This window comes from Strigops habroptila, chromosome 6 (assembly GCF_004027225.2).
Source record: "Strigops habroptila isolate Jane chromosome 6, bStrHab1.2.pri, whole genome shotgun sequence".
In the NCBI taxonomy this organism is placed as follows: domain Eukaryota; kingdom Metazoa; phylum Chordata; class Aves; order Psittaciformes; family Psittacidae; genus Strigops; species Strigops habroptila.
The window spans coordinates 75,881,819-75,904,520 of record NC_044282.2 but is presented as its reverse complement, the minus strand read 5'-3'; the positions used below and the strand labels follow the sequence as shown (position 1 = coordinate 75,904,520).

Sequence of the window (22,702 nt, the reverse complement as noted above, 5' to 3'; positions counted from 1 at the left end):
TGCTAGAGAAACACAACAGGCACATCTCCTGAGCAATGAGCTGCTGGGCATCCTGGATGACACCTCCCTCACCAGAGGCCAGTTTATGGTTATTTAACTCTCCCAAAACTCGACCACCAAATCTCAGCCAGTTTTAAAACTGGTTTGTATCACTTAGTTGGCAACTGCTCTGTCTCCTGCTGCGCAGTTCTGCACTAACACCTACCATATACATCCTCACAAGGAACTATTTCCTCCCAGACCCTAACAAAAGGGGGATGGTGTCTCTGGCAGGAGTAGCACAAGCAGCCCATCTCCATCCAAAGCCATCCCAATCACACCAGTGCCCTGCCAAGGGCGCTGCAAGCAGCCTGCAGGATTTGATCCATTTGCTGCAAATCCTCCACTGCAACAGAGGAGGAGGCCATCCAAATAATTTCACTTGTTAAATAACTTTGGAAATACATCACAGCCTTGTCTTCAAGAGTGATTTTATCAGACTACACTGCACCATGAGCTTTCTATTTTAAACCCGAGCTGTATGAGTTGGAACAACAGCAGAAACACCAACACACTTCAAATTCAATATTTGGCTTTTCTGCAGCATCTATTTTCAATAAGGCCTTGCTTCTGCCGTGCTATTTGTCCGTGCAGGCACATGGTTACCTGATCCCAGGGCATCATGCCATGACTGTTACTGCGTATTTCTATTAGCTACCTTGGGCAAGGTTGGGCTACCCAGTCTTGGAGCGTTCCTCAGTGAGCAGAGGCTGTTCTGAGCTCAAAACAATGGCCAGCACTTGGGAATGAAAAGGGAGAAAGTGAACATTAGCACATCAAAGGCCCCTTTCTGAAAGAACAGAAATTGCATGATGCACACTTTAATCTTTCTGACAATCTATGCATGGATTCAACTGGGTTCTATTTTTCACACAAATGTGAATGCTTGATATGAGGACATCTTTACCAACAGCAAAGGAACAGAGAAAGACGTGCTCATGCAGCCTTTGAACTTCTAAAATATGGATTAACATGCAATAATATTTAACAACAGATAGAATGACATCCTTCTCATGTCTCCTAATAAACCCAGAGAACATAACACTCATTTTCAGGCAGCACACAGAAAAACTGTTATAAATATTCTAATATTGAGAAAAAGAAAAAGCAATTTAAGAAATTAGTAGTAAATAAAATATGGGCAATATTAAAATCTTCATGTATATATCAATATGATATATATCGTGTATGTATCAATATTATGTACATAGCGATATTATGCATATCATGTATATATCAATATTATGTATACCATGTATATATTGATATTAACACCTTCATGCAAACATCTATTATTGCAGATCAGTTGCCCCTCACAGAACAGCCTCAGTGTGATTCACTTCACTGGCACTTCTGTTCAGGTAACTAATGGTGGAAGAGGTCTGGTGCTCATAGGTTTAGAAGAAACTATTGCTGAAATATGTGCACATGTATTACACTCATCAGGCTCCTGCTGTTGGAGGAAGCGCAGAGGTTTCTGAGCATGGGTCTTCTCACATTGCAGAGGACTTGTGCTGGTCAGCCCAGAGCAGCAAACCCTGAGGAGCTACTGCCTGATCCAGACAGCCCTGTGCATTTCCTGCTGCTGAGAACGTGTTAAACTGTTGAGTCCAAATGCTTGTAGAGGGCAGGAAAGAGACTGAAAGAAACAACATCCCCGAGTTTCCCTCATTTAAACAGAGCCGCATCCTCCTACCGATCATCTTGCAAAGGAGTGGCATGGGTTTGTAATTGAGCCTTATTAAATGCACATGCTGAATGAATTTGTTCCTAAAAAACCCTAATTCCTTTGGTTGTAATTCGGTCACAGCTGGTGGAACGACACCTCAGGAGAACCGAACTGAGACCACAGCCTTGGACTGCGGAATGTCACCAATGGAGAGCGCAGAGGCACCGAGGCTGAGCCTCACACACACGCCTGGTACAGAGCACAAATGGTGCATTCCCAAACAGAACATGTGCACTTCCCCAAAAATACAGAAAACCATGGCTTTCTTGCAGATATGAAAGTTAAAATACTTCAGTGACAAAAAGGAGCCACAGACCACATTTGGATTCGCCTACATGGACTGCTGAAGTTTGGGGTTGGCTGTGAAAGGATAAGTTAGAATATGGAAGTGCTAGAAAAGGAATTAAAAATAGCCAGTTTGGAAATGTCTCTCTCAGGGCAATGAAAACACTTGACATTCACATTAGAATCGGTTCAAAAGAGGACAGGGGCATGAGGAAACAAAAGATTAACACGGCTCAGAACTGTCACGACAGAGAAGTTTGCTGGTGCCTTACCCTTAGGCAGACACAACCTACAGAACTGCCTTGAAGGTACAACAAAACCAGGGCTCATTTCCAATGACATCTGAAATTCCAAAGGCAGCAGCAGTCACTTTTCCACATGCAGTGGGCTCAGCCCCAGCCCCAGGACTTGTATTTCAGCTCCTGTTTTGCTTCTCCAGGGTACAGCACTGGCTGAAGCACATACTGGGGGGAGCATGGCGGGACTGGACGGATGGTCTGCCTGGTGCTCAAAGGGGGCTGAGGCACCGAGTACAACTTCATTCTTGTCCTGAATATTTAAGGTAGGCACAGATCAAGCCAAGGCAGGTAAAGCACAACCGCAGGACTATGGTACTGTGCTGTAATGAACAGCAACAGATCACGAATGCAAAAACACCCAGGAGAAAGCATCTTTTTCCTCCTTCATCATCTCTCTGGCTCCTGGGTCGGGCAGGACAGCAGCCTGACATTCACATTCAGCACAACTGCTTGACTAGACGTTAATATACAGGAGTCTTCCAAGATAGTTTTTCCTCAACCCCCTGATGCTCTGAGCTGTCGCCTCCTCTGCCTGACCAGCGACCAGTTTACTTGCCTCTGAAACAAATGCAACTGTTCTATTCATTCTGCCTAAGTGGCTGCCCCAGCATGTCACTGCACAGCCAAACGCACAGAAACACCCAAAGGGTTTAGGAACCTCTGTCCCACTGTCTTCTCACAGCTCTGGGTGTTAATACAATCGTCTCTTGGATAACTCCAGCAGAGCTGGTGGGTCCCACTCCATCCTAAAATCTCATTATACTGAACACTACAAAAAAACAAACAAAAAACAACCCCAAACCACAAAGGTTTCTCAGTCCTGATGCTCTAAATGTAACAGAAAGATGAAAGGGAGGAAAATGTGTGTCTGCATGCATTCTATTTCTGATGTTCTTTCAGTAAATGCGAAAATGAGAAAGATAGCATTTTGTGTACTGCTCTCAGCACATCTTCTTCAATGATCCAAGGGAAGATTATAAGTTGTTGTTTGGGGCATCCAAAAGAGCACTGGAGTCCATGGGAGCCCTTTATTTGTAACCACCAGTGTTACAGACACTGCAACCAACAGCAAAAGTGGAAACTAAAAATACAGCCTCTCCCGTTTTCCTCCCAGATCCCAGGGCTTTGTGTGTTGACTTTTGGGATTCCAAAATGCACGTTGCTGTGGCATTTAAAAACAGGGAGACGCTGGCATGCAGATCCCATTCAGCAGCTACAGCATACCGGGGCTTTTCCGAAGCGCAGCACACGCTAAAAGTTCATTAATTAAACAGTGCTGGGAGCAGATGGACTGGCTACCGGGGCTCTAATTGCTCCAAGTTGGGACAGGGGTTCACAGGCCTTAATGAGCCTCAATAAAATGAATGATTACACATCCATCACAATTAGAGGAACCTGTAAGATGAGCTGAATTATCATGGCAACAAGTCATAAAACAGGGAGCACAAAACGCAGCGGGCTCTGCGGTAGCCTGGGAAGGAAACCTTCCTGAATTAAAGCTGCTCTGGTCTGGGATGACTCCTCTGTACTGCCATGGCCATAAAGCTGCTCTGTGATCCGATATGAGGGTGCTGGAGGCACGAGCAGAGTGTCCCGGGCACCGCGGCACCCCGAGGGTGAGCAGCGGCAGCACAACACGGCAGCGCGCGGAGGAACACCCGGAGAACGGGAGCCCCGTGTCACACATGAAATATGCTGTCGACAGTAAAGACACTGATGCTGCTTTTTACCTTCCCGGTGAAATGGAGATGTCAAACATCAGGTACAGCAGAACCAGTACAGATAGAAAACATGGCTATGTGGAAAACTGTGTAGCTGAGGTTATTCACACTGATACACGGGGGTGTAACTGCTCCTTCTACAATTCAACCCTTTAAATAACACAGAGTTTAATTTAAAAAATAAGGACAGAAAACCAACCCCAGTCACTTCCATTTCTTACCACTGGAGCTGCCTGTGGAAACGGTGGGTTTGGAGCCCCTGACTTCCCACGCTGGCAGTGTGGGGAGGAAGGCTTAAGATGGAGACAGAAATTCACAGTAAGGGGAGGAGCTCACTTCTGAGATGGGAAGTTTCTGAACACCAGCATCAGCTCCTTCCCCAGAGTAACAGCTCCGTCCTTTATCACCTTCTCTGTGGTGCTACATCACCTTATCGGTGTCAGCCTGGCAGACACAGCCCTTCAAACCAGAAGCCAACCTGCAACGCCAGGAAGTGAATTAAGTCACAGGGATGGCACAAGCTAAGGTGAGATCTTTCAGGAACAAGAGGGAAGATGAATCCATGCCAGCTTGAGGCCATTTCCTGAATTTTAATGACTTCTCTTTCATGATGCTGCATTTCTGGTATCAAGGCTTTGAGGTAATGAAACCCTGAACTAATGCAAGCGAGCATGTTACTGGGCTAACACCAAGATACCCGAGTGACAAACTGCTGCTGAAGAACACCACGCAGCCCAGCTGAAGGGTGGCAGGAGAAGGCCAGGTTCATTTAAGGAAACCAATGCACTGCAGACTGGCAAGGTTTTAAAGATCATTCATATTGTTACACAGATGAGAATGGCCGAGGAGGATAACCCTGCACAGGTACAATAAACCTGGCTGAAGCCATAGGCTCCCACCAACACCAGCCCCAGCACAACTCAGAGAGAGTATTAAAAACAGCATATGAACTGAGATTATTATTTTCTAAACAGAAAATGCTGTACATGTACTACATTACTGCTAGCATTAAAGAAACCATTAAGAGCCATGTGCTCCTGTTTGTACACTAGAACCCTGACAGTTAATCTTACTGTGAAACACACACAAAAGTAGGATACTGAGGAAAGACAAAACACAAGTTGAATACGCCAGCCAGTAAACCCATCACGGAACAGAGCTTCCTCCTACTCCTCTCTCTTGCTGTCTCCACAGTCATGTCCCCAACCCAATAAACAAGTCCCCAGTGACAGGATGGCTTCAGAAGTTTTTCAAGTGTGCTTAGAGGGAAAACCTTTCCTCCTTAAAGAATGATGTAGGATTATGGTGCTACCCATCACAGCAGCGTAGGAGATACACAGAACCAGTCAGTTTGGTGGGATGTCAGGAGGCGAGACTGGATCTCAAAGCACGGTCAACGCTGAATTCAGCTCAGTTTTATCAGAGAGACAAACAAAGCGATTAAGAAAACTCAAAGCTAAACCTAAACCCATTTCTCCTGTTCAGAAAATGTTTTCTTAACTTTTGAAGGAAGAGATTGCAGTGTGTGCTGTTCATGGAAAACACGTACCGAGCTCAGGTTTTCTTTAAAGGAGAAAGCAGAGGAGTTTGAAAACCGCTGTGAACCTGTCCTGGTGATTACACACTGGTGCTGATGGTTGCTGGGCGATGTGCACCTCCAGCCTTTGCGCCTTCCCACCACCCCTGGAGAGGCAGAAGTAGGGTCTGAGGCACAGGAACTGCCTCGCTGGATGGACACCGCTGTTACCGAGGCCAGCCCCAGGGTTTGGACATGGTGAGGACATGGTGGTGACAAACAGCAGAGTGCGGAGTCACCCGCCCCACCGGAGCTCTCTCACCCCCCCCCAGCAAATGCTTCCCGACGCCAGGACCTCTCCGGAAGCCCATCCCGCAGGACCCACGCTGTGACCGGGGCTCCTGCCTGAGCGGCTCGGGAGCCCCCTCGGCCTCTCCGCAGGCAGGTCCCTTTGTTCCCGTGCCGGGCGGAGGCTGCTCCCGCTCCGCTCCTCGGCTCCCACCTCCCCGGTGCTCTTTGTGCCGTCCCGCGGCCGCAGCCCCAGCCCCTCGCTCTGCGCTGACGGGGCTTCTCAGGAGCTGCACGGTCCCCAGGCGCAGCCCCCGGTGCCGGGTGCGCGCAGCCCCCCCCCCCCGAGTTCCGCGGTTTAATGTGACCATTGCACCGTGACAATTAAGACGCGGCCTTTTAATCTAAATGACTCGGGGTAATTCCACTTGATTGTATTAGAACGCAGGAAGGATCGCTGCTCGCTGTGCACAAAGGAACTGGGCTGGGGGCTAGGAACCAGCCCCGGCGATACCAGCAGCTCCCTCTAGTTGGAAAGCGAATTATTTTTCTCCCCGAAGAGCCAGTACAGAGGGAAGAGCCAGATACTACAAGCTGCTTACAGTAAGTGGCTTGGTAATTTGTGCTGTAATACGTGACCACTGTAGATCCGCTCGCTACATTGCTTTGATTCACTCTTAAATGAAAATAACTTTTTATTTTCTACGCTGACTCCCTTTTGTGATATGTAACTACCAAAAAATTAACAATTGCCAACATTTGGCAACGAACCTACTTTGGAACAAAAAAACTGACCATGTGTTAGAACAGGGACTTGAAACCCGGGGTTTAATGAAATTTAAAACAAGCGTCAGAACTTGCATATGCTTTAAATAAATATAGGGTTTCATATATTGATCCCGAAGCCACCTCCTTGCATTTCCAAGGCTTTGAAACTAAAGAAGAGGCTCTTTAGCCTGAGGGGTTAAAAGTGTGGGTGTGGAAGTGGGCTTTTGTTGGAAAAATTAGCAATGCTATGAGTCATTGTGCATTAGGGCAGAATAGTTTTGCATCTTGTATGAATCCAGACACCATATGCCATGCGAGGGCCCTGCTACTTTATGCGGTGCCGCGGCTGCCGGCGGCCACGTGGGCATCCCCAGCGGAAAGGCCGTCTGCGGCGGTGGGCCGCGGCGCTCCGGCCACGCCGGACACTGCGGGAGCAGCAGGAACAGCTGGTAAGCCAGCCCAGCCCGGCCGCCAGCATGGTAATGAGCTGCGGGGAGCACAAAGCCAGCGCCCAGGGACGGGCCGGCACCGGGGCTGCTGCTCGGGACCGCGCTCCCCGCGGGCGCTCCGCGGTACCGGCACCGGGACCGCCGCGCGCTGACCCAGCGCCCGCGCGGCGAAACCCCACGTCCCGTTTTGCTTTTCTTCTCCACCCGTTCGTGACAAAAGCCGAACAAAAATAACAGGCTGGGATGAACACAGGGGCTTGGAGCAACCTGCTCTAGGGGGAGGTGTCCCCGCCCGTGGCAGGGGTTGGAACTGGATGAGATTTAAGGTCCCTTCCAACACAAACCAGTCTGGGATTCTGTGACCCCAGGAAATCCAAAGTGCAAGTGAGCATTCAGAAACACATTTCCAAAAGATACAGCAGAGGTTTTAGCTACACAAATTCCTTCTGAGTTATTAGGGGCGAACGGCAAAACCAGCAAAACTTAGTTTGAAAAGACAAAGAACACAAACCACTCTAATTTGCCTCCTGTGTAAATGAAAATAGACAAAACCAAACACCACAATCCAAACCAAACCACCAAAAGACCCCATAAGATCGAAGGAAGTACTTAGTAGCAACCTGACTAGATCAGTTTTGCTTCTGCCAAGCTCTAAGGAGAGCCCCTCATTAAACACAAGTTCGAGGTTCTTTGTCCAATACAACAGAAAACATAAATGATCCCATGATAGCCATTTGGAGCTCTGTGTATCTTACTAGATCTTACTAGTTCACACCTTACTACAAGAAGTATGTTCACTAGTTAGCTATAAACAACCCACCGATAACCACGCTGTACACTCGGTATGCACTCTGATCACTCTCAGCTTGACCACAGTGTAGGTGTCATGAGCAATGCCCCCAGAGCAGCTGAGGGGCCAGCTGATGTAGAAATGTGGCCGTGTCAGGGTGCTGTAAGCCATGGTGTTGGGCACCCCATGAACACCCACCAGCGATGGGCCTCAGGATCCGCATGTTTCCCTCTGCACCGTGGCTGTGGTGCTCTTCAGCCTGGCAGAGAAACCCACTGCTCTTTGCTTATGAACGTATGAAAAACTGCCCTGTGCTGCTACAGATTTAAGGTGGATGAACGTTTCTCCCAGCAGCCTTCAGAGCAGCCGTGATGGTGCACGAGCACTTCCACACAACTCCTGCTGGATTCAGCGCTAGGACACAGTTTAAAGCAGCACTTAAATTGAACCCCCCGTCTCCTGCAAAATTGTTCATGAACAAATGAAATATCACTGATGAAGAAATAGAATAAAGAAGCCAAATTCTTTATTCTCAAAGCTGCAGCTGCTCCATGGCAGAGGAGGGTTAGGACTCAAATTCCCAACTCTCAATCCTGATCTGCTGCTTATACTTTATGCACTTTGTGCTTTTTCCAGCAAGATCGTGACTTTCCATACTTTGGGAAGGGCAGAAGAGGTATGTCTGTGTATGCAGGAACCTTGTTTAAATTAGTGCACATATACATCATCTCACAAATCCAAGGTGGAGTTTCTTGGGCTTTGTTTGTTTGTTTCCCTATTTCTGACACATATCACACAGTGAATTCACTTTTCATTTAAACCCCATTACGTTCACGATGTCACTTAACCAATGGAAGTGCCCATTACATCACTTAGCAAATAAAAGCCTGTACAGCTGCTGGGGTGTATTTACCCTCACTGTGGCGCACAGTCGCTGCAGAGATCACCATCAGGAGGGACGGCTGGTTCAAACTCTGCCACAGAACTAGCCTGGGACTTCCTCAGCAGCCCTCAGTGATCTCTACAGCCTCCAGCCGTGGAGAACGACGATTGCTACCCCATGTTACAGCAGAAAAATGAACTGGAGTGTGAACATGCAAACCTGGCGCTGCCTCCTGAGCCTGCTGTGAAGCGGTGATGCTGCCCGGGCGTTCACAGCAACATGCACACCACATGTAGACGTATGAACAGATACACACATGAAACTACAGAGATTCAAAGCCACTGTGTCCCTGCATCACTCGGCAGCGTGTGAAGTTCAAGCTGCAGAAGCCCGATATACTCTTGGTACATTCACAAGCGGGATGCAGTGGATTTCTCTGCCAGTCCATGAAGAGCGCTATGAATAAGCGCTGAAGACCCGCCTCCACAGTGCCGTGTAATGCCACCCAAAAGCTTCTCCTCGCATGACTTGGTACAGGCTGCAGCAGATTAGAGGCATCGATCGCTGCCCGCAGAAGGTCCTCGCTGCGAGGAGGGAAGCGCCTGGCCATCGACCCGCGCCGGCAGGATGCTGCGCTGTGAGGGGCAGTGCTGCTGCCTGTGCTCAGCCTGCAGAAACCCACACGCTGCTCCCAGACCCAGACCCTCCGTGAGGGCTGGTTACAGCCGCCGCTGGAGAGGCGAAGGGCAGCAAGAGGAACCCGCTGCTCCCCGCAGACAGACAGACAGACACCCCCCAGCCAGAGCCCAGTGCTCTGCAGAGAACTGTCAGATGCCGTGTCACATAAATTGTCACAGCTCCTGTGACACGTGCTTTAGAATTTCATAGTAATTTCTGACAGCATGATAGAGCCTGGGGGCAGAACTTCTTTGAATGAAGCCAAGGGACAAATTGGGAAGCCTTCTCTAAAAAAGGGACCAGGCTTTCTGCTTCATTTTCATGGCACAATCAAATACGCCTTTATAACCAGAGCAGAGCCCCAGATGCAAGCTCAGGAACACACATTTGGAAGGGTTCACAAAATGTCTTTTCAGGCACCTGACATGTACCTACAAAATATGTGATGGCCACTCACGGCACACAGCAAAGTCCATCACAGCACAGATCTTTCTTCTTTAGTCCCTGGTAAAGCAGGTGAGCAGATCAGCTGCTCCATATGAAGTGAATTAGAAACTGGCTTAAACCAACAGAGGGAATGAATTAAAAAAAAAAATAAATCAAAGTTTATGTTCTTTGCTTAATCTTCTTGACTGCAGACATGAGAACCTGATAGATGTGTTAATACCTGGATGCAATGTAATGAATTTAATTTACAGATGCCTTTTTTTCTTCTGTATTTAGCTGGTGGTTTGATTTTCCCTGAGGAAGCCTATGTTTGGTGTCATTAAGCAGCCATACCATATTCCTTACAGCAGATAAGACTTCCAGAGTTATTCAGGTACCAGTTCACTCCTTCAAAGGAAGGGCTGTGATTTCTTCTGGCCCAACAAACAGGATTGCAAGTTGTAAGCAGGGAAATGGTGACATCCAGTGCTCAGACATTACGCAAACCATGCGCATCCTCAGTGTGTCCTTTTTGTTTGTTCCAATGCATGGACACTGTCAGTGTCTAGTGCACGGGGACATTACCTTGCAGCAGGTGCTGTGAACACCCACAGTAAATTCAAGAACAACTTAGCTCTTTTACTTTCAAGTTTTCTCCTTGAATGAACAAGTAACACAAACAACTTTGGGAACACCACCACAACCTGCCACGGTGGCAATTTCATTCATCTACCAGACTCTGAATATACAGGTCAGGCCTTTTATAATTCTGTTTAAATCAATGATAAAGGCAGAAGCAGCACAGCTTATACTAGAGATTTGCTGGGGTAACACCTCCAGAAACACTTGCAGGGCCACCTGAAATGGGCAGTTTCAAGGGCAAAGCCAGTGGCCAACAGCCAGGAGCCCGCATGGGCTCACTCACCAGCTACTGCCTTCCCCTGCAGAGAAAGGTGCTGCACTCAAATCCAGGTACTGCAGAAGAGTATCACAAATACACAGGAATCAACAGGCAGAATAAGAACAACCCCCTTTTTTTGCATAGGAACAAACCAATTTATTCTGAAAGTGAGATTGCTTAAAAAGGTAATTTCATAATAAGCATGTTAATTCTCAATAAGCCAACAGGAACTAACTCCCTATTTACTCATTCACAGGGAGATCCGTGTAGCTTACATTGCTAAGAAAATAATTCAGAGACTATAAGAATTCAACAAAGCCCAAGGGAAGAAGCCAACCAGTGTTCACAGGGACATCTCCCACCCTCTGCCAGGCTGCTCACAAAAACTGGGGGAACATCTCAGACATGTCAGAACACCTCCTACTTCTCTGTAAATTCACTTAGTGAGGCCAGGGAGCACCACATACAACAGTTGTTTGCAATGGTCGAGGGAAAAGCAAGGGTGAGATACTACAAAGAACAAAAATAATCTTTCAGTTAAAAATCAGCTTTTCTCAGTGGAAGAGTGGGAACACAGGCACAGACATTTCCAGTATGTGGGGCCACTTCCCCAACCTCACAGACCATGATAGATGTTCACCAAAGCTCCCTCTTGACCACTGCAGGCATGTTCCAAGCTCTGCTCTTTCCAGTCACAAAGCAGAGAAAAGGCTAAGAAAGCACTGCTCCTCCTCACACTTACAGGGTTTTCTAACCAAACCTGGTCTGGCACAATCCTCTAGCAATGCAGCCTGGAGAATGTCTGCCCTGCTTGTGAAGATGATTTTGCACTACCAGTTTTTTAAGAAAAGAAAAAAAGATGGTAAAAGATGCAAGAATCCAGGACGTTCTCCTCTGCTGTTACTGTGGAACAGGTGAGATGGGAAAGCAGCAGCATCCTGGTTATGAAATTTCATAAGTAAACCTGAGACCAACGTACAGATCTCTGAACAAAACCAATATAATTCAAGGAGAGGAAACCACTCCATTTGAAAGACAATCTGGATTCTGCATAGTCAAAGTTGCAATCCCTGTGCAAGGGGAGCTTTTTGCTCAGACATCACTATCCCCAGACCCCAAAGTCTTTTTAGAGGCAGACATTAAATTCTGGCCCAAGCAAAGTGCCCGGTAACTGCAGGCTCAGCTACGTTCTTGTGTTTGGAACACCTCAGCTTAAGAACTGTTGGCTGGAACAGCAGCTGTGCATCAGACCCTGAATAAAGGCTTGAATACAAACCCCATTCTCTCCCCCAGTATTTTTCTTTGCAGCCAAGACCAGCCCCCAGGGATGTGCAGCTCTGAGCAACTGGGGCTCCAGAACGCGCCAGTGACCAAACCCCCTTTCCAGCACACAACTAGTTTGGTATCAGCTGGAAGGGAGCACAAAGGGGCAGTTTTGTGTCAGCACTGCCCACATGCTTTGAAATATTCACTGTTACTGGAACCAGAACAGGCCCCTGCTTCAGGTGTCCTGCTCACCCCAGTTACAACTCACACCAAGGCACCAGACTACCAACGTGCCGGGTTTCATCCTGCTCTGGGAATCGTGGTGCTCTTGAATACTGACCATCAGCAACCGCTGCTTTAGTCAGCCTTAATTCAGAGCAACTTCATTTCTGATTTAGTAATTATTCCTCTGTGAGATGTATTATTCCTTCCTTTCCCCAGCACACAGAAAGGTGGCTTAAATGATCCCCCCAAACTGGCACAAACATACACATTTTTATACCATAATTTTAGGAATTTAAAATATTATTATTTAGGAAGTTTAAATATTCTTCTCCCTTGGCTTTACGTAATTTAAGCCACGTTATTGTTCAAGATTTCTGTAAATACACAGCCACGGTTAAAGCAAAACCTCCTGCCTGAGGAGCTGGGCTGCTGAGGCTGCTGAGGCACATCACCGCACGCTCAACAGTTCCTGAAGGATGGGGAGAGCGCCCATCAGTGGGTCTCAATCTTCAGTGCTGCAGGGATGAAACGCTCCTGGACATGGTCAGTTTGAACACACGCTTGTGTCTGATCACCACGGCCATGCAACCACTGCAGTGACAGGCACGACCGGGCTCCAGCCGTGCAAGGGACAACTGAGCTCTGCGTTACCTACCCCAGGTTTTGCCATTTGGTGTGTACAAAGAGACTGTGGCTTTAAATTCAAGTTTAAGTCTGGTTAATTATTTTGTGAGGAGTATTTCTCTCGCCCTAATGAATTCCTTAAACAGAAACAGTTCCATAAACATAAAAGACAGATGTACATCCGGTGAGGTCTGCCAGAGTTACCTGCCTCATTTTCAAACGGATTTCCAACCGAGAAACGTATCTGGGTACGACAGAGGAATTTGTGTCATGATGACCAAGCAATGACGGTGCAGCACGAGGTGCTCGGAGGCTCTGCGGGCCTAGTCCCCATGGAAACCGAGCTCGGATATTGTCCTCCCCTGGCTGGAGCACCGGGACTTGGGGGCCTTTTGTGCTTGATGAGATTTCTTCCACAACCTTCCAGCAACAGACCCCACCGCTTCCTCCTGACTCCTTCCTAATTGAGATGCAAATGACTCTCCGTGGCTGATTACACTTCCCTTACAGCCCCTGACAAGTGCAGCTGGAGCCGGAGTTACAGACTTTCCAACAAGTGACTTCAGCTGCCACTGCTGGTGAGGGGCTGCCCGGCTGCGGCACGCGACCCCGCGGGCACCGCTCCCCATCGGCACCGCGTCCCATGGGCACTGCTCCTCATCGGCACCATGTTCCCTGGGCACTGCATCCCATGGGCACCGCTCCCCATCAGCACCACATTCGATAGGCACCGCTCCCCATTGGCACCACGTCCCATGGGCACTGCATCCCACGGGCACTGCCCGCATCGGCACCGCTCCCCCTCAGCACCGTGTCCCATGGGCACTGCATCCCATGGGCACCGCTCCCCATCAGCACTGCATCACATTGGCACTGCATCCCATGGGCACCACTCCCCATCAGCACTGCATCCCACGGGCACTGCTCCCTACAGGCACGGCTTCACATGGGCACCACTCCCCATGGGCACCGCTCCCCCTGGGCACTGCATCCCATGGGCACCGCTCCCCATTGGCACCGCATCCCATGGGCACCGCTCCCCATCAGCAGTGCATCTCTTGGGCACCGCTACCCACGGGCACTGCATCCCATGGGCACCACTTCACATGGGCACTGTATTCCATGGCCACCACATCCCATGGGCACTGCTCCCGATTGGCACTGCATCCTGTGGGCACCACTCCCCATGGGCACCGCATCCCATGGGCACCGGTCCCCATGGGCACCAGTCCCCACCGATACCGCTTCGCATGGCCACTGCTTCCCATGGGCACCGCTTTGCATGGGTACTGCATTCCATGGGCACCGCTCCCCACCGGCACCGCTTCTCATGGGCACTGCATCTCATCGGCACTGCTCCCCATGGGCACAGCCCAGCTCCTTCCCCTCGCAGCCAGGGGTCAGAGTGGGGGCTCTGCTCAGGGGACGGCAGGTCCCCACGGATGCTCCGCACCGGCTGCTGCTCCGACACGGGAGCCCATTGCCATGGAACCACTGACGCCGGATGGAGTGTCCAGTCCGTTTCTGACCACACTGGAATCGAGAACGTTTTCAGTTACTAACCCTTATTTTATGGGTGCTGACCTGTCACATGACCCGTGTGAGGAACACCAGTGGCAGACCCCTCCTCAGCTCTGCTCTACACAAGCTGTTCTGCACTCATCCGAACCACAGCGTTATGGCTGATGTGCTGCGAAACGTCACCCCTCACTTTTCCAGGATTACTGACTTTTATTTCTCCCTCCTATTGGAATTTTTCGAGTTATTTCACCTTTGTGTTATTTTCATCTTCAGACAATAACATCTCTCATGAAAATAACATGATTATTTTATCATCATGAAAGTAACATCTCTCAAGCTGACCGAGTTACTAAACTCCTTCACTTACTGTTTAATTTCCTCCTGTTCCAGTAGCAGTCAGCAAAACCATTCCCTGTGCGTGCATCCTGCAGGAGCTACAAAACCCAATTACAGCACAGGATAGGTCCACGCACCACCTTACACACGTATACACCTACACTCCAGCTTGTGGCTCACTAAGGATTTCAGTATAGCTAAAGGTGTTGCGTTATCTATAGCGGCAGTTACGGATAGCTTTCTCTCCCACTCCAGTGTCATCCTGACAGGATCATCCCACCATGTTCTCTTTGCCCAGCGTCAGAGCTTTCTCAATCCACTTTCATCTATCAAACAGACAAGTGGCAGTTGATTCACTGCAGATCCCGTTGGTGCAAAAGCAGGCACAAGAAAGGAAGAAAAGAATCCGGGGACAGATGCTGTTCCAGCGAGCCCTCACACATATGCTGGGAAGGGGCATGTGCTATCATGTTCCTGCCGCTCATGTTCCCCTGGGGACGAGGGGGACCCAGAGAGGCCCCGGCTGGGAAGCAGGAGCACGGCAGGATGCTGAAAGCCAGAAGGAAGAGCAGGAGTGGGAATCGGAGGACTACAGCCTGGGTGAGGTGCTGGGATAGCAGCAGAGTCTCTGTTACTCATGTTAACTTTACTACAGAGCTATTTTATTATTATACATTGGCTATGGAGCAGACGGATGAAGCTCAATCCTGCACAGAAGCATTTTGGTAATTACCTAGAGCTCTCTCACAAAACCACCCCAGAAAACTCAGCAAGGTTTGGATCTGCTCGGGGCCAACTGCAGGCAACAACCACATCTTCGCTTTAAAACCACGTCACAGCCACGTTCATAACATACAAACTCATTTAACCACAATGCTACTTCTCATTTCTGACGACTTCTGCAGAGTGTACTGGATAGAATTTAGCCTTTTTTAAAGAAACAAAACAGTATTTTGAGGATATTTGTGTTTAAAAAATGTCTCAAACTAATTGATGTTCTCTCAAAGATCAAAACGTTTCATTTACAAGCTCTTTCTCAATGTCATATGGTTATAGAAATACTCAGATCAAAAGGTCCCCAAAGCAAACGAAGAGCAGAGAGTGTTGGTCCCAAGATAAGAGATATGATTAACAAAACAAGCTATAAAATGTTTCTGGCGTAATTATGGCATCATGAGAAAGTCCCAGGATAGGTGAAACCCAGCAGCAATGATGTTAGCTGGTACAGCGCACAAGAGTAAGTCTGTGCTACCAGCCCTGCAGCAGAGCAGCACACCTTCTAGTTACCTTCCAGCACCTGAGAGAAGAGGGGTTCTGAAAATGCCCCAATACAGATGTGGCTGGAATGAAACTGGAATTCAGGAATGGAAACATCCATACCTGAGACCAAATCCCACCCGTCTTATTAATGGAACAGGTCCAAGTGGGGACTTTTGGACCACTTCTTTGAATAAGATAACACAGGACCAAGCTCTGTGTATAATAACCCCAATACACACTGTAGGAAACTTCTGTTAATGAAAAACAAAACTGACTATTGTTGTTACTTACAGTTCAAAGCGCCAGTGTTAAGCCCAAGCCCACCACCGTCAGTCTGCCTGAAGCTGCTGGAGAACACTCCTGTCACATTATGATCTCATGATGACCTTTCCCAGTAAATTCCAGTGGAAGGCCTGTCATCCCAGCTTACCTCTCTGCAGAAGAGTGTTCAAGTACGAGCCCTGCCAAGGAAGCCCTGCCCCCGGAGCAAAGGATACAAGCTCTGGTAGAGCGGGATGAGCGACTTGACGGCTCTGCTGGCGTTGATGCACGTGGCACAGATGAGGCTCGGCAGCAGCTTCGCGGTCACGATGGCTCCATCGAAGAGAGGACCAAAGAATGGTACCTGTGCACCCAAACAGAAACAACACGTGTGAGGCTGAGCCAGCGGAACCTGAGGTCAGTGCAAAGCATGGGAGCAACGCCCACAGTCATGAACATGAACAATGTCCCAAACCCCATGTCCCACTGCATGACCAGTGCACTATTTTGCCACAAACCGGTATGACCACATTGTGGAAAACCACCACCCCTGAGGGGCAGGGCTGGGACAGGCACAGGTACCTCGAGGTGCTGAACCCTGCTCCTGCAGTGTCACCGCCAGAGGAACCCCCCAGGGCCACTTGCTGGCACACAGCTCTTCACATAAAGGCTATATGAGGTTAGAGAGATGCTTTATGGAAGTGAAAGATGCCCGGAATTGCACACATGTAACAGGCTCTGCCATGTCAAAGCCAGGAAATACTGATGTTTAAATACATCTCAGTGTTTCCAAGCAGTCAAACTCCTTTCCTTTCACAACAAAAACAACCCCAGCCCCCAACCCAAGCCCCAAACAGAAGCCTGCCGCAATTATCAATATTTAAGCTATGGATTTTTTCCATCTGTACAGGGGCTTATCACGTAAATAAGTACCCTCTATTATTCTTCTGCAACTGCTCGTGGGTGACTGTGACAGTCATTCAATAACTGGACAAAGGGAATAATATAAATCCCCTGCATCTAGGGAATTCCTCTAATTAGAAGTGGCAATGAATTACAGAAGAAATTTGGTTTTAATCTAACATCTGCAAATGACAGCTGTCTTTCCAGCACAGTTATTCTGTCATTCCATTACTTAAAGAGTTACCCACCCCCAAAAAACAGATTAGTGTAAAATGTGCCCATAGTGGCTCTGCCTTTGTTTTTTGATGCTGGCATTCCCACCTCGGCAGTTGGAAAGAAAAGGGACAGGGAGGAATTCTACGCCACCAAAGGGAGATGTTCTAGAGGATCAAGTCTTTCCTCTTTAAGCAGTAACATTCCTTACTGGCATTTTTAATACATATTCTGTTTACAGGATTGACAAAAGGAGAAAAATTGTAAACCTGCATTTCTGTGGAAGTACAAGTAAGGAGGTTAAGTACATACTGGTTTTAAAATGACACCAACTCACAGTTACCAGACACTTAAAGCAGATGAGCACTTATGCACAGAGGGAAATGCACTGCCAGGCTTTCTGGCAAGCCAGTTTTGCTCCCAGGACTTTGCTCCAGGGTTTCAAACCCAGCTGCAGCCCAGGGATGGGGTGGATTTTGTTAACACCATGTTACACAATTTGTACAAGTACAATGCAGACAAGGTGTGTACATTTATACACCTTACACATGTGTGTATATAAATACATACACATACATAAGCTCATATTTAGAACCAGTTCAGTGGCTCTCTCCAGTAAATTTGTAAAAACCATCTCTGATCTGTCTGACATTTTAAAACAAAGTTTAATAATTGTTTTCTCTGAAAGTTTAGAAGTCAAACTCCAATAAATCATATTTTAAGCTCCCTTTAATCAGAAGAGGAGGCTAAGTCAGGCTGAACCCTAAATCCAGAGAGCTTTCCTGAGCATCCCTGACCAGGGTGTAGAGATACGAGTGTGGTGGGTGCTCTGGGGAGTGACTTCCTGATATTCGGACACAGGCTTTTCCAGCACGTTTCAAACACTCAAACAGACGATTTATTTCAGGAACTGTCCCCTGGGCACCTGTTTTGTCTGAAGTTCCCAACACTTCACACAGGAGCTTGGCATATGCTGGCAGATGGAAAAGAGAATAACGCAAGAGGTGGAAGTGACTTTGTGTGACTGGCTTTCCACGGGCAGATCAAACCCAGTGCAGCCGGAACCAGGTGCAGGGTTTGCTAGTGGGATCCCAGCTCTGGGATGCGTGGCTGACCCTGGGGACTGCCTGGCCTGGCAGGAGCAGCAGCGCAGGCAGCAGGAGCAGGGAAGGCAGGGAGCAGCGCAGGCAGCAGCAGCGCAAGTGGCAGCAGCGCAAACAGCAGCAGGGAAAGCAGGAGCAGCAGCGCAGGCAGGAGCAGGGAAGACAGGGAGCAGCGCAGGCAGGAGCGGCGCAGGCAGCAGCAGCGCAGACAGGAGCAGCAGCGCAGGCAGGAAGGAGCAATGTAGACAGGAGCAGCAGCGGTGCAGTCAGGAGCAGCAATGCAGGCAGTCAGGAGCAGTGCAGGCAGGAGCAGCGCAGGCAGGCAGCAGCAGCACAGGCAGGCAGCAGAAGCGCAGGCAGAGGCAGTGCAGGGAGCAGCAGTGCAGGCAGGAGCAGTGCAGGCAGGCAGCAGAACCATGAGCAGCAGAAGCGCAGGCAGCAGCAGCGCGGGCAGCAGCAGCAGCAGTGCAGGCAGCAGCAGCAGTGCCGGCAGCAGCAGCAGTGCCGGCAGCAGCAGCGCGGGCAGCAGCAGCAGCGCGGGCAGCAGCAGCAGCGCGGGCAGCGGCACAGCCGGACCATACGCCCTCCCTGACACAAAGCTGGGCATTATTCATTCCGAGCAGCCCCAGCGGCCACGCTCAGGGTCATTAAAGTCAATGGGAGTCGCATATCGTCAGCTTCCATCTGTACAGGGGCTGGAGGGGGGACCCCGGCACAGGGACACGCTCCCGGCTCAGTGCTCTCCGTGGGTCAGAATTAAACACCCACTGGAGGAAAACGGTGCTTTGAGCGGTTACAAAAACACATTTGGCTTTGACAGGACTCAATTAAAAAGAGAGGAAAGGGAAACATCCCCTTCCTCAAGTATTCCAAATGTCAGCGCGAGTTCTCCATGAGGCAAAAATTAATATTCAGCCCCTCGCAAACACCTGCTTCATTACAACCTCCCAGAGAAAAATCACCATTTCCGTTGCCCGCAGTAAAAGTAGGCAAGGTTAAATAAACCTTTTGAGCACAAAGGCTGCCCCTCTCCAGCGAGCAGCACTAGTTAAAAGAGTGGGGAATGGGTAAATTATTGTACCAAATGGCTGAGAATTAATCTCTGCTGACTAGCTGCAATCTAACGAGGCATCTGTGTCCCAGGGAACCCGCAGCATGTCCCTGGCGGTATGTGCCGCGTGTAGAGTCTGCCTGGCATTCTTTGTCCCCTTTTGCAGGCAGCTTTTCGTCTCATTGTTCAGAATATCCTCATGCATCTGTGACGCGTGGAATGCATTCACACTAACAGACTTACTATTGTCTTCCCCCAGCAGCTTTGTCGGGCAAAGACTGCATCCCGGCTCCTGATAATTATATTGCTTAATTAATCAAGACAAAAAAAATTTGCAAATCATTGCCCGGTTGCCAAGCAGGGAGATAAAAAATGAAAACAATACAAGCTGAGGCAATATAACAAAAGTAACAGCTATCTGATCAGAAATTCTTCTATAATGAAGCTATTAATGCTAAATCGGTTAATGTTAACATTGCTCCAGGTGTCTCTGCTTAGATGCAAACAAAAAGGCTAACATTATGTATATAAAAGGCCAAATGTTGCCATGGATTCTGTAACCTGATAGAGAGGACAGCCTTTTCATTTGATTAGGGAATGCAATTTAAATACCAGGGACCGAAGCCAAACAACAGACATTTCTCTCTGCAAGCCTCCCTCATTCACCCTGGGGTCAGTAGCTGGTGAACAAAAGGTCAGCCACACTTGCCCTGGAAATGTCTGGATTAATTTTATTACATTGTAATGGTTTGTACTTTAAATGTAGGGATAACACTAAATTTCCAGTTAGCTATTCTTCTTTCTGCCCGGTGGGTGTTTTTGACTAATATGGAAGATGACATGGCTTTTCTCCACTGCTTTGCAGAATCACCAAGCGCGTTCGTAACGCCAAGTCCTGATGTCCCTGATGGAACATGAAAAGCTAAAATTCCCCGAAAGTACACTGCAGAGCTCAGAATCAAGTGTAGGGAAAAACCCCACTATTTCAACATAGAAACCATTTTCAAGTTTGAAACATGTACTGGCAAACCACTGGCTGCTAATACATAATAACTCCATCAATATACAATCTAATCTAATATATAATATCTATATATAACAACTCTGTCATTCACAACTCAAAAAATACTGTATTTACCAGCTGGTAAGTACATACCTGATGTAGGCATTTATCCACAGCTGGTTATTCTCTTGAATAAATATTGTCCCTCATATAAAGGAGATGGGATTTATCACACTGATTACTTTCACAAAGCATATTTTATACACATTTTTGCATCCATAATGTACCAGACAAGCATTAAAGTAGCTTTTCTTCCCCTATATACGGACAGATGTACCTACATTCCCCCTGACATTTGGCAAAGAAAAAAACCCATTCTTTCCAAAAACTGTCTAAAATGTGGTTGAAAAACAATGATTTAAACAGAAAACACCAAACCTGATGTAAGGATACCCAGTGTCTGCATCGTCCCACTGAGTCAGATCATGCTGGTCTCACACCATGTGAGGTTACACACGGTACCACACGTACAGCGGTAACCAAGCTGTATGGGGTGAATTCATAGCAAATGAGGAAGTTAAATCTTGATTATTTTGCTGTTATTGCCTCTTAGTGGAGATTCACAATGACTTTACGCACTGTTCCTATCGTACAATAGCTCCTATGGGTTGAGAATTCTGGAATATCTCTTTGAGTGCCAAGCACGACTGTAACGTGAACTAGCAGCCATTTCCATCGCTATTCATAAATGCAGTTTTAAGATAAAAGCTCATTGCTCAGCATAGTTTTAAACTGAGATGGAGGGACTGTATTTTGTATTTGCTGGTAAAACAAACCCAAAGCTTTATTTAAGCAACAATTGTTCCCTTGCATAACACATAGGAGAGATGCAGTAAATCAGTCAAAACATACCTCTGGTTTCTTCATTATCTCTATGAAAAACATGTGATTCTTCATGGGGTAAATAACAATTAGAACATCTCCAAAGTCTGTGGGTATAATGCCTCTGCGGTAGTTCCTGGTGTGCTCAGACCAGACGATGTGAACCTCATCATTTCCCAAGTGACGAAGCTGCAACAGCAAATTGGCTCTTTATTAATCAGAGTGATAACAACAGTTTATGAGGGGTCATGGCTTACAAATTGAATTACAATGCTCAATAGTAGAAATATTTCATTACAGAAAAAGTGAAAAGATTGCTTTTGTCCAGTTGCTCATGAAAAGATGGGCTAAAGAATTCGCTCCCTTCCAAAGGCATCGCTGGTGATGGCTAATTAAGTAATTATCAAACCAGCCATTAGTGTGAGATGTAAATGTACATCACCTACAATCACTTCAGATGGAAATCTGAACTACCAGAACTAACCGTTACCCCACAGAACATCATAGTGCAGCTACGAGAAGGTGGCTGTCACAGAAAGATGAAATGCTTCGACTCGGGATGTCCACAAACCCCATCACCGACCACTGTTCCCTGTTTATTATATTGCAGATAGCCCCTTGCTGGCTTTGGGGAGGACTTTTTGTTTGAAAATAGCTGGGTGACGTGAATTAGAGGCGAGTGGCAAACACTGTGGCAGTTACCTTGTTATTTGGAGCCGAGTTACATAAAATATGGATAACACTAAATGTGACGTAGGGAACGCATCTGAAAGCCGCGGGTCTGCTTTGTTACTGGAGGAACTGGAGGTGATCTAACAGATGGCAGCGAGTGTTTGGCAATCGTGTACAAGCCACACACAATAGTTTCAACTGTAAGCTTTAAAGTTAAAATTTAATCCACACGCAGAATGCCAGCCCAGAGCAGAAAGAGAATTTAAGTCCCACTTAAAGCTTAAAAGCCCCCCCCCCCAACCTCCAGACACACACAATTCGGTGCTAGCCCCTGAACAATGTGCACAATAGCCCTGACAAAGCAGCCAAACGGGCTCCGGCTCTTCACTGGCTCTGGGCAGGGGGAGGAAAGAGGAAAGGGAAAAAAAGGTAGTGATTTTCCCCGGTAAATAAGGAGGGAGTAAATCCCCACCCGCCTTGCATCAGCCCGTACCCTACCACCGAGCTCACCGATCCACAGCCACGGACTGCCTTTAGAAGTAAAGCCTTCTACTCCTGTACACCGGGTGGGAAATTGTACCCTCGGAGTGAGAGAAACATGGCAAAACTA

The 22,702-nt window shown here is 47.9% G+C and overlaps 1 protein-coding gene across 4 annotated transcripts in view; it reads right to left on the bottom strand.

Moving 5' to 3' along the window:
- Positions 1 to 22,702, bottom strand: part of RALGAPA2 (Ral GTPase activating protein catalytic subunit alpha 2) — a 115,616-nt gene that overhangs the window by 23,499 nt on the left and 69,415 nt on the right. For all 4 annotated transcript variants that reach the window (XM_030489169.1, XM_030489170.1, XM_030489167.1 and 1 more), the window contains 2 exons: positions 21,451 to 21,609; positions 16,502 to 16,629 (listed from right to left, as the gene is read on the bottom strand). In XM_030489169.1, coding sequence (XP_030345029.1) covers positions 16,502 to 16,629; positions 21,451 to 21,609 — 287 coding nt within the window. The remainder of the gene's footprint in view (positions 1 to 16,501; positions 16,630 to 21,450; positions 21,610 to 22,702) is intronic.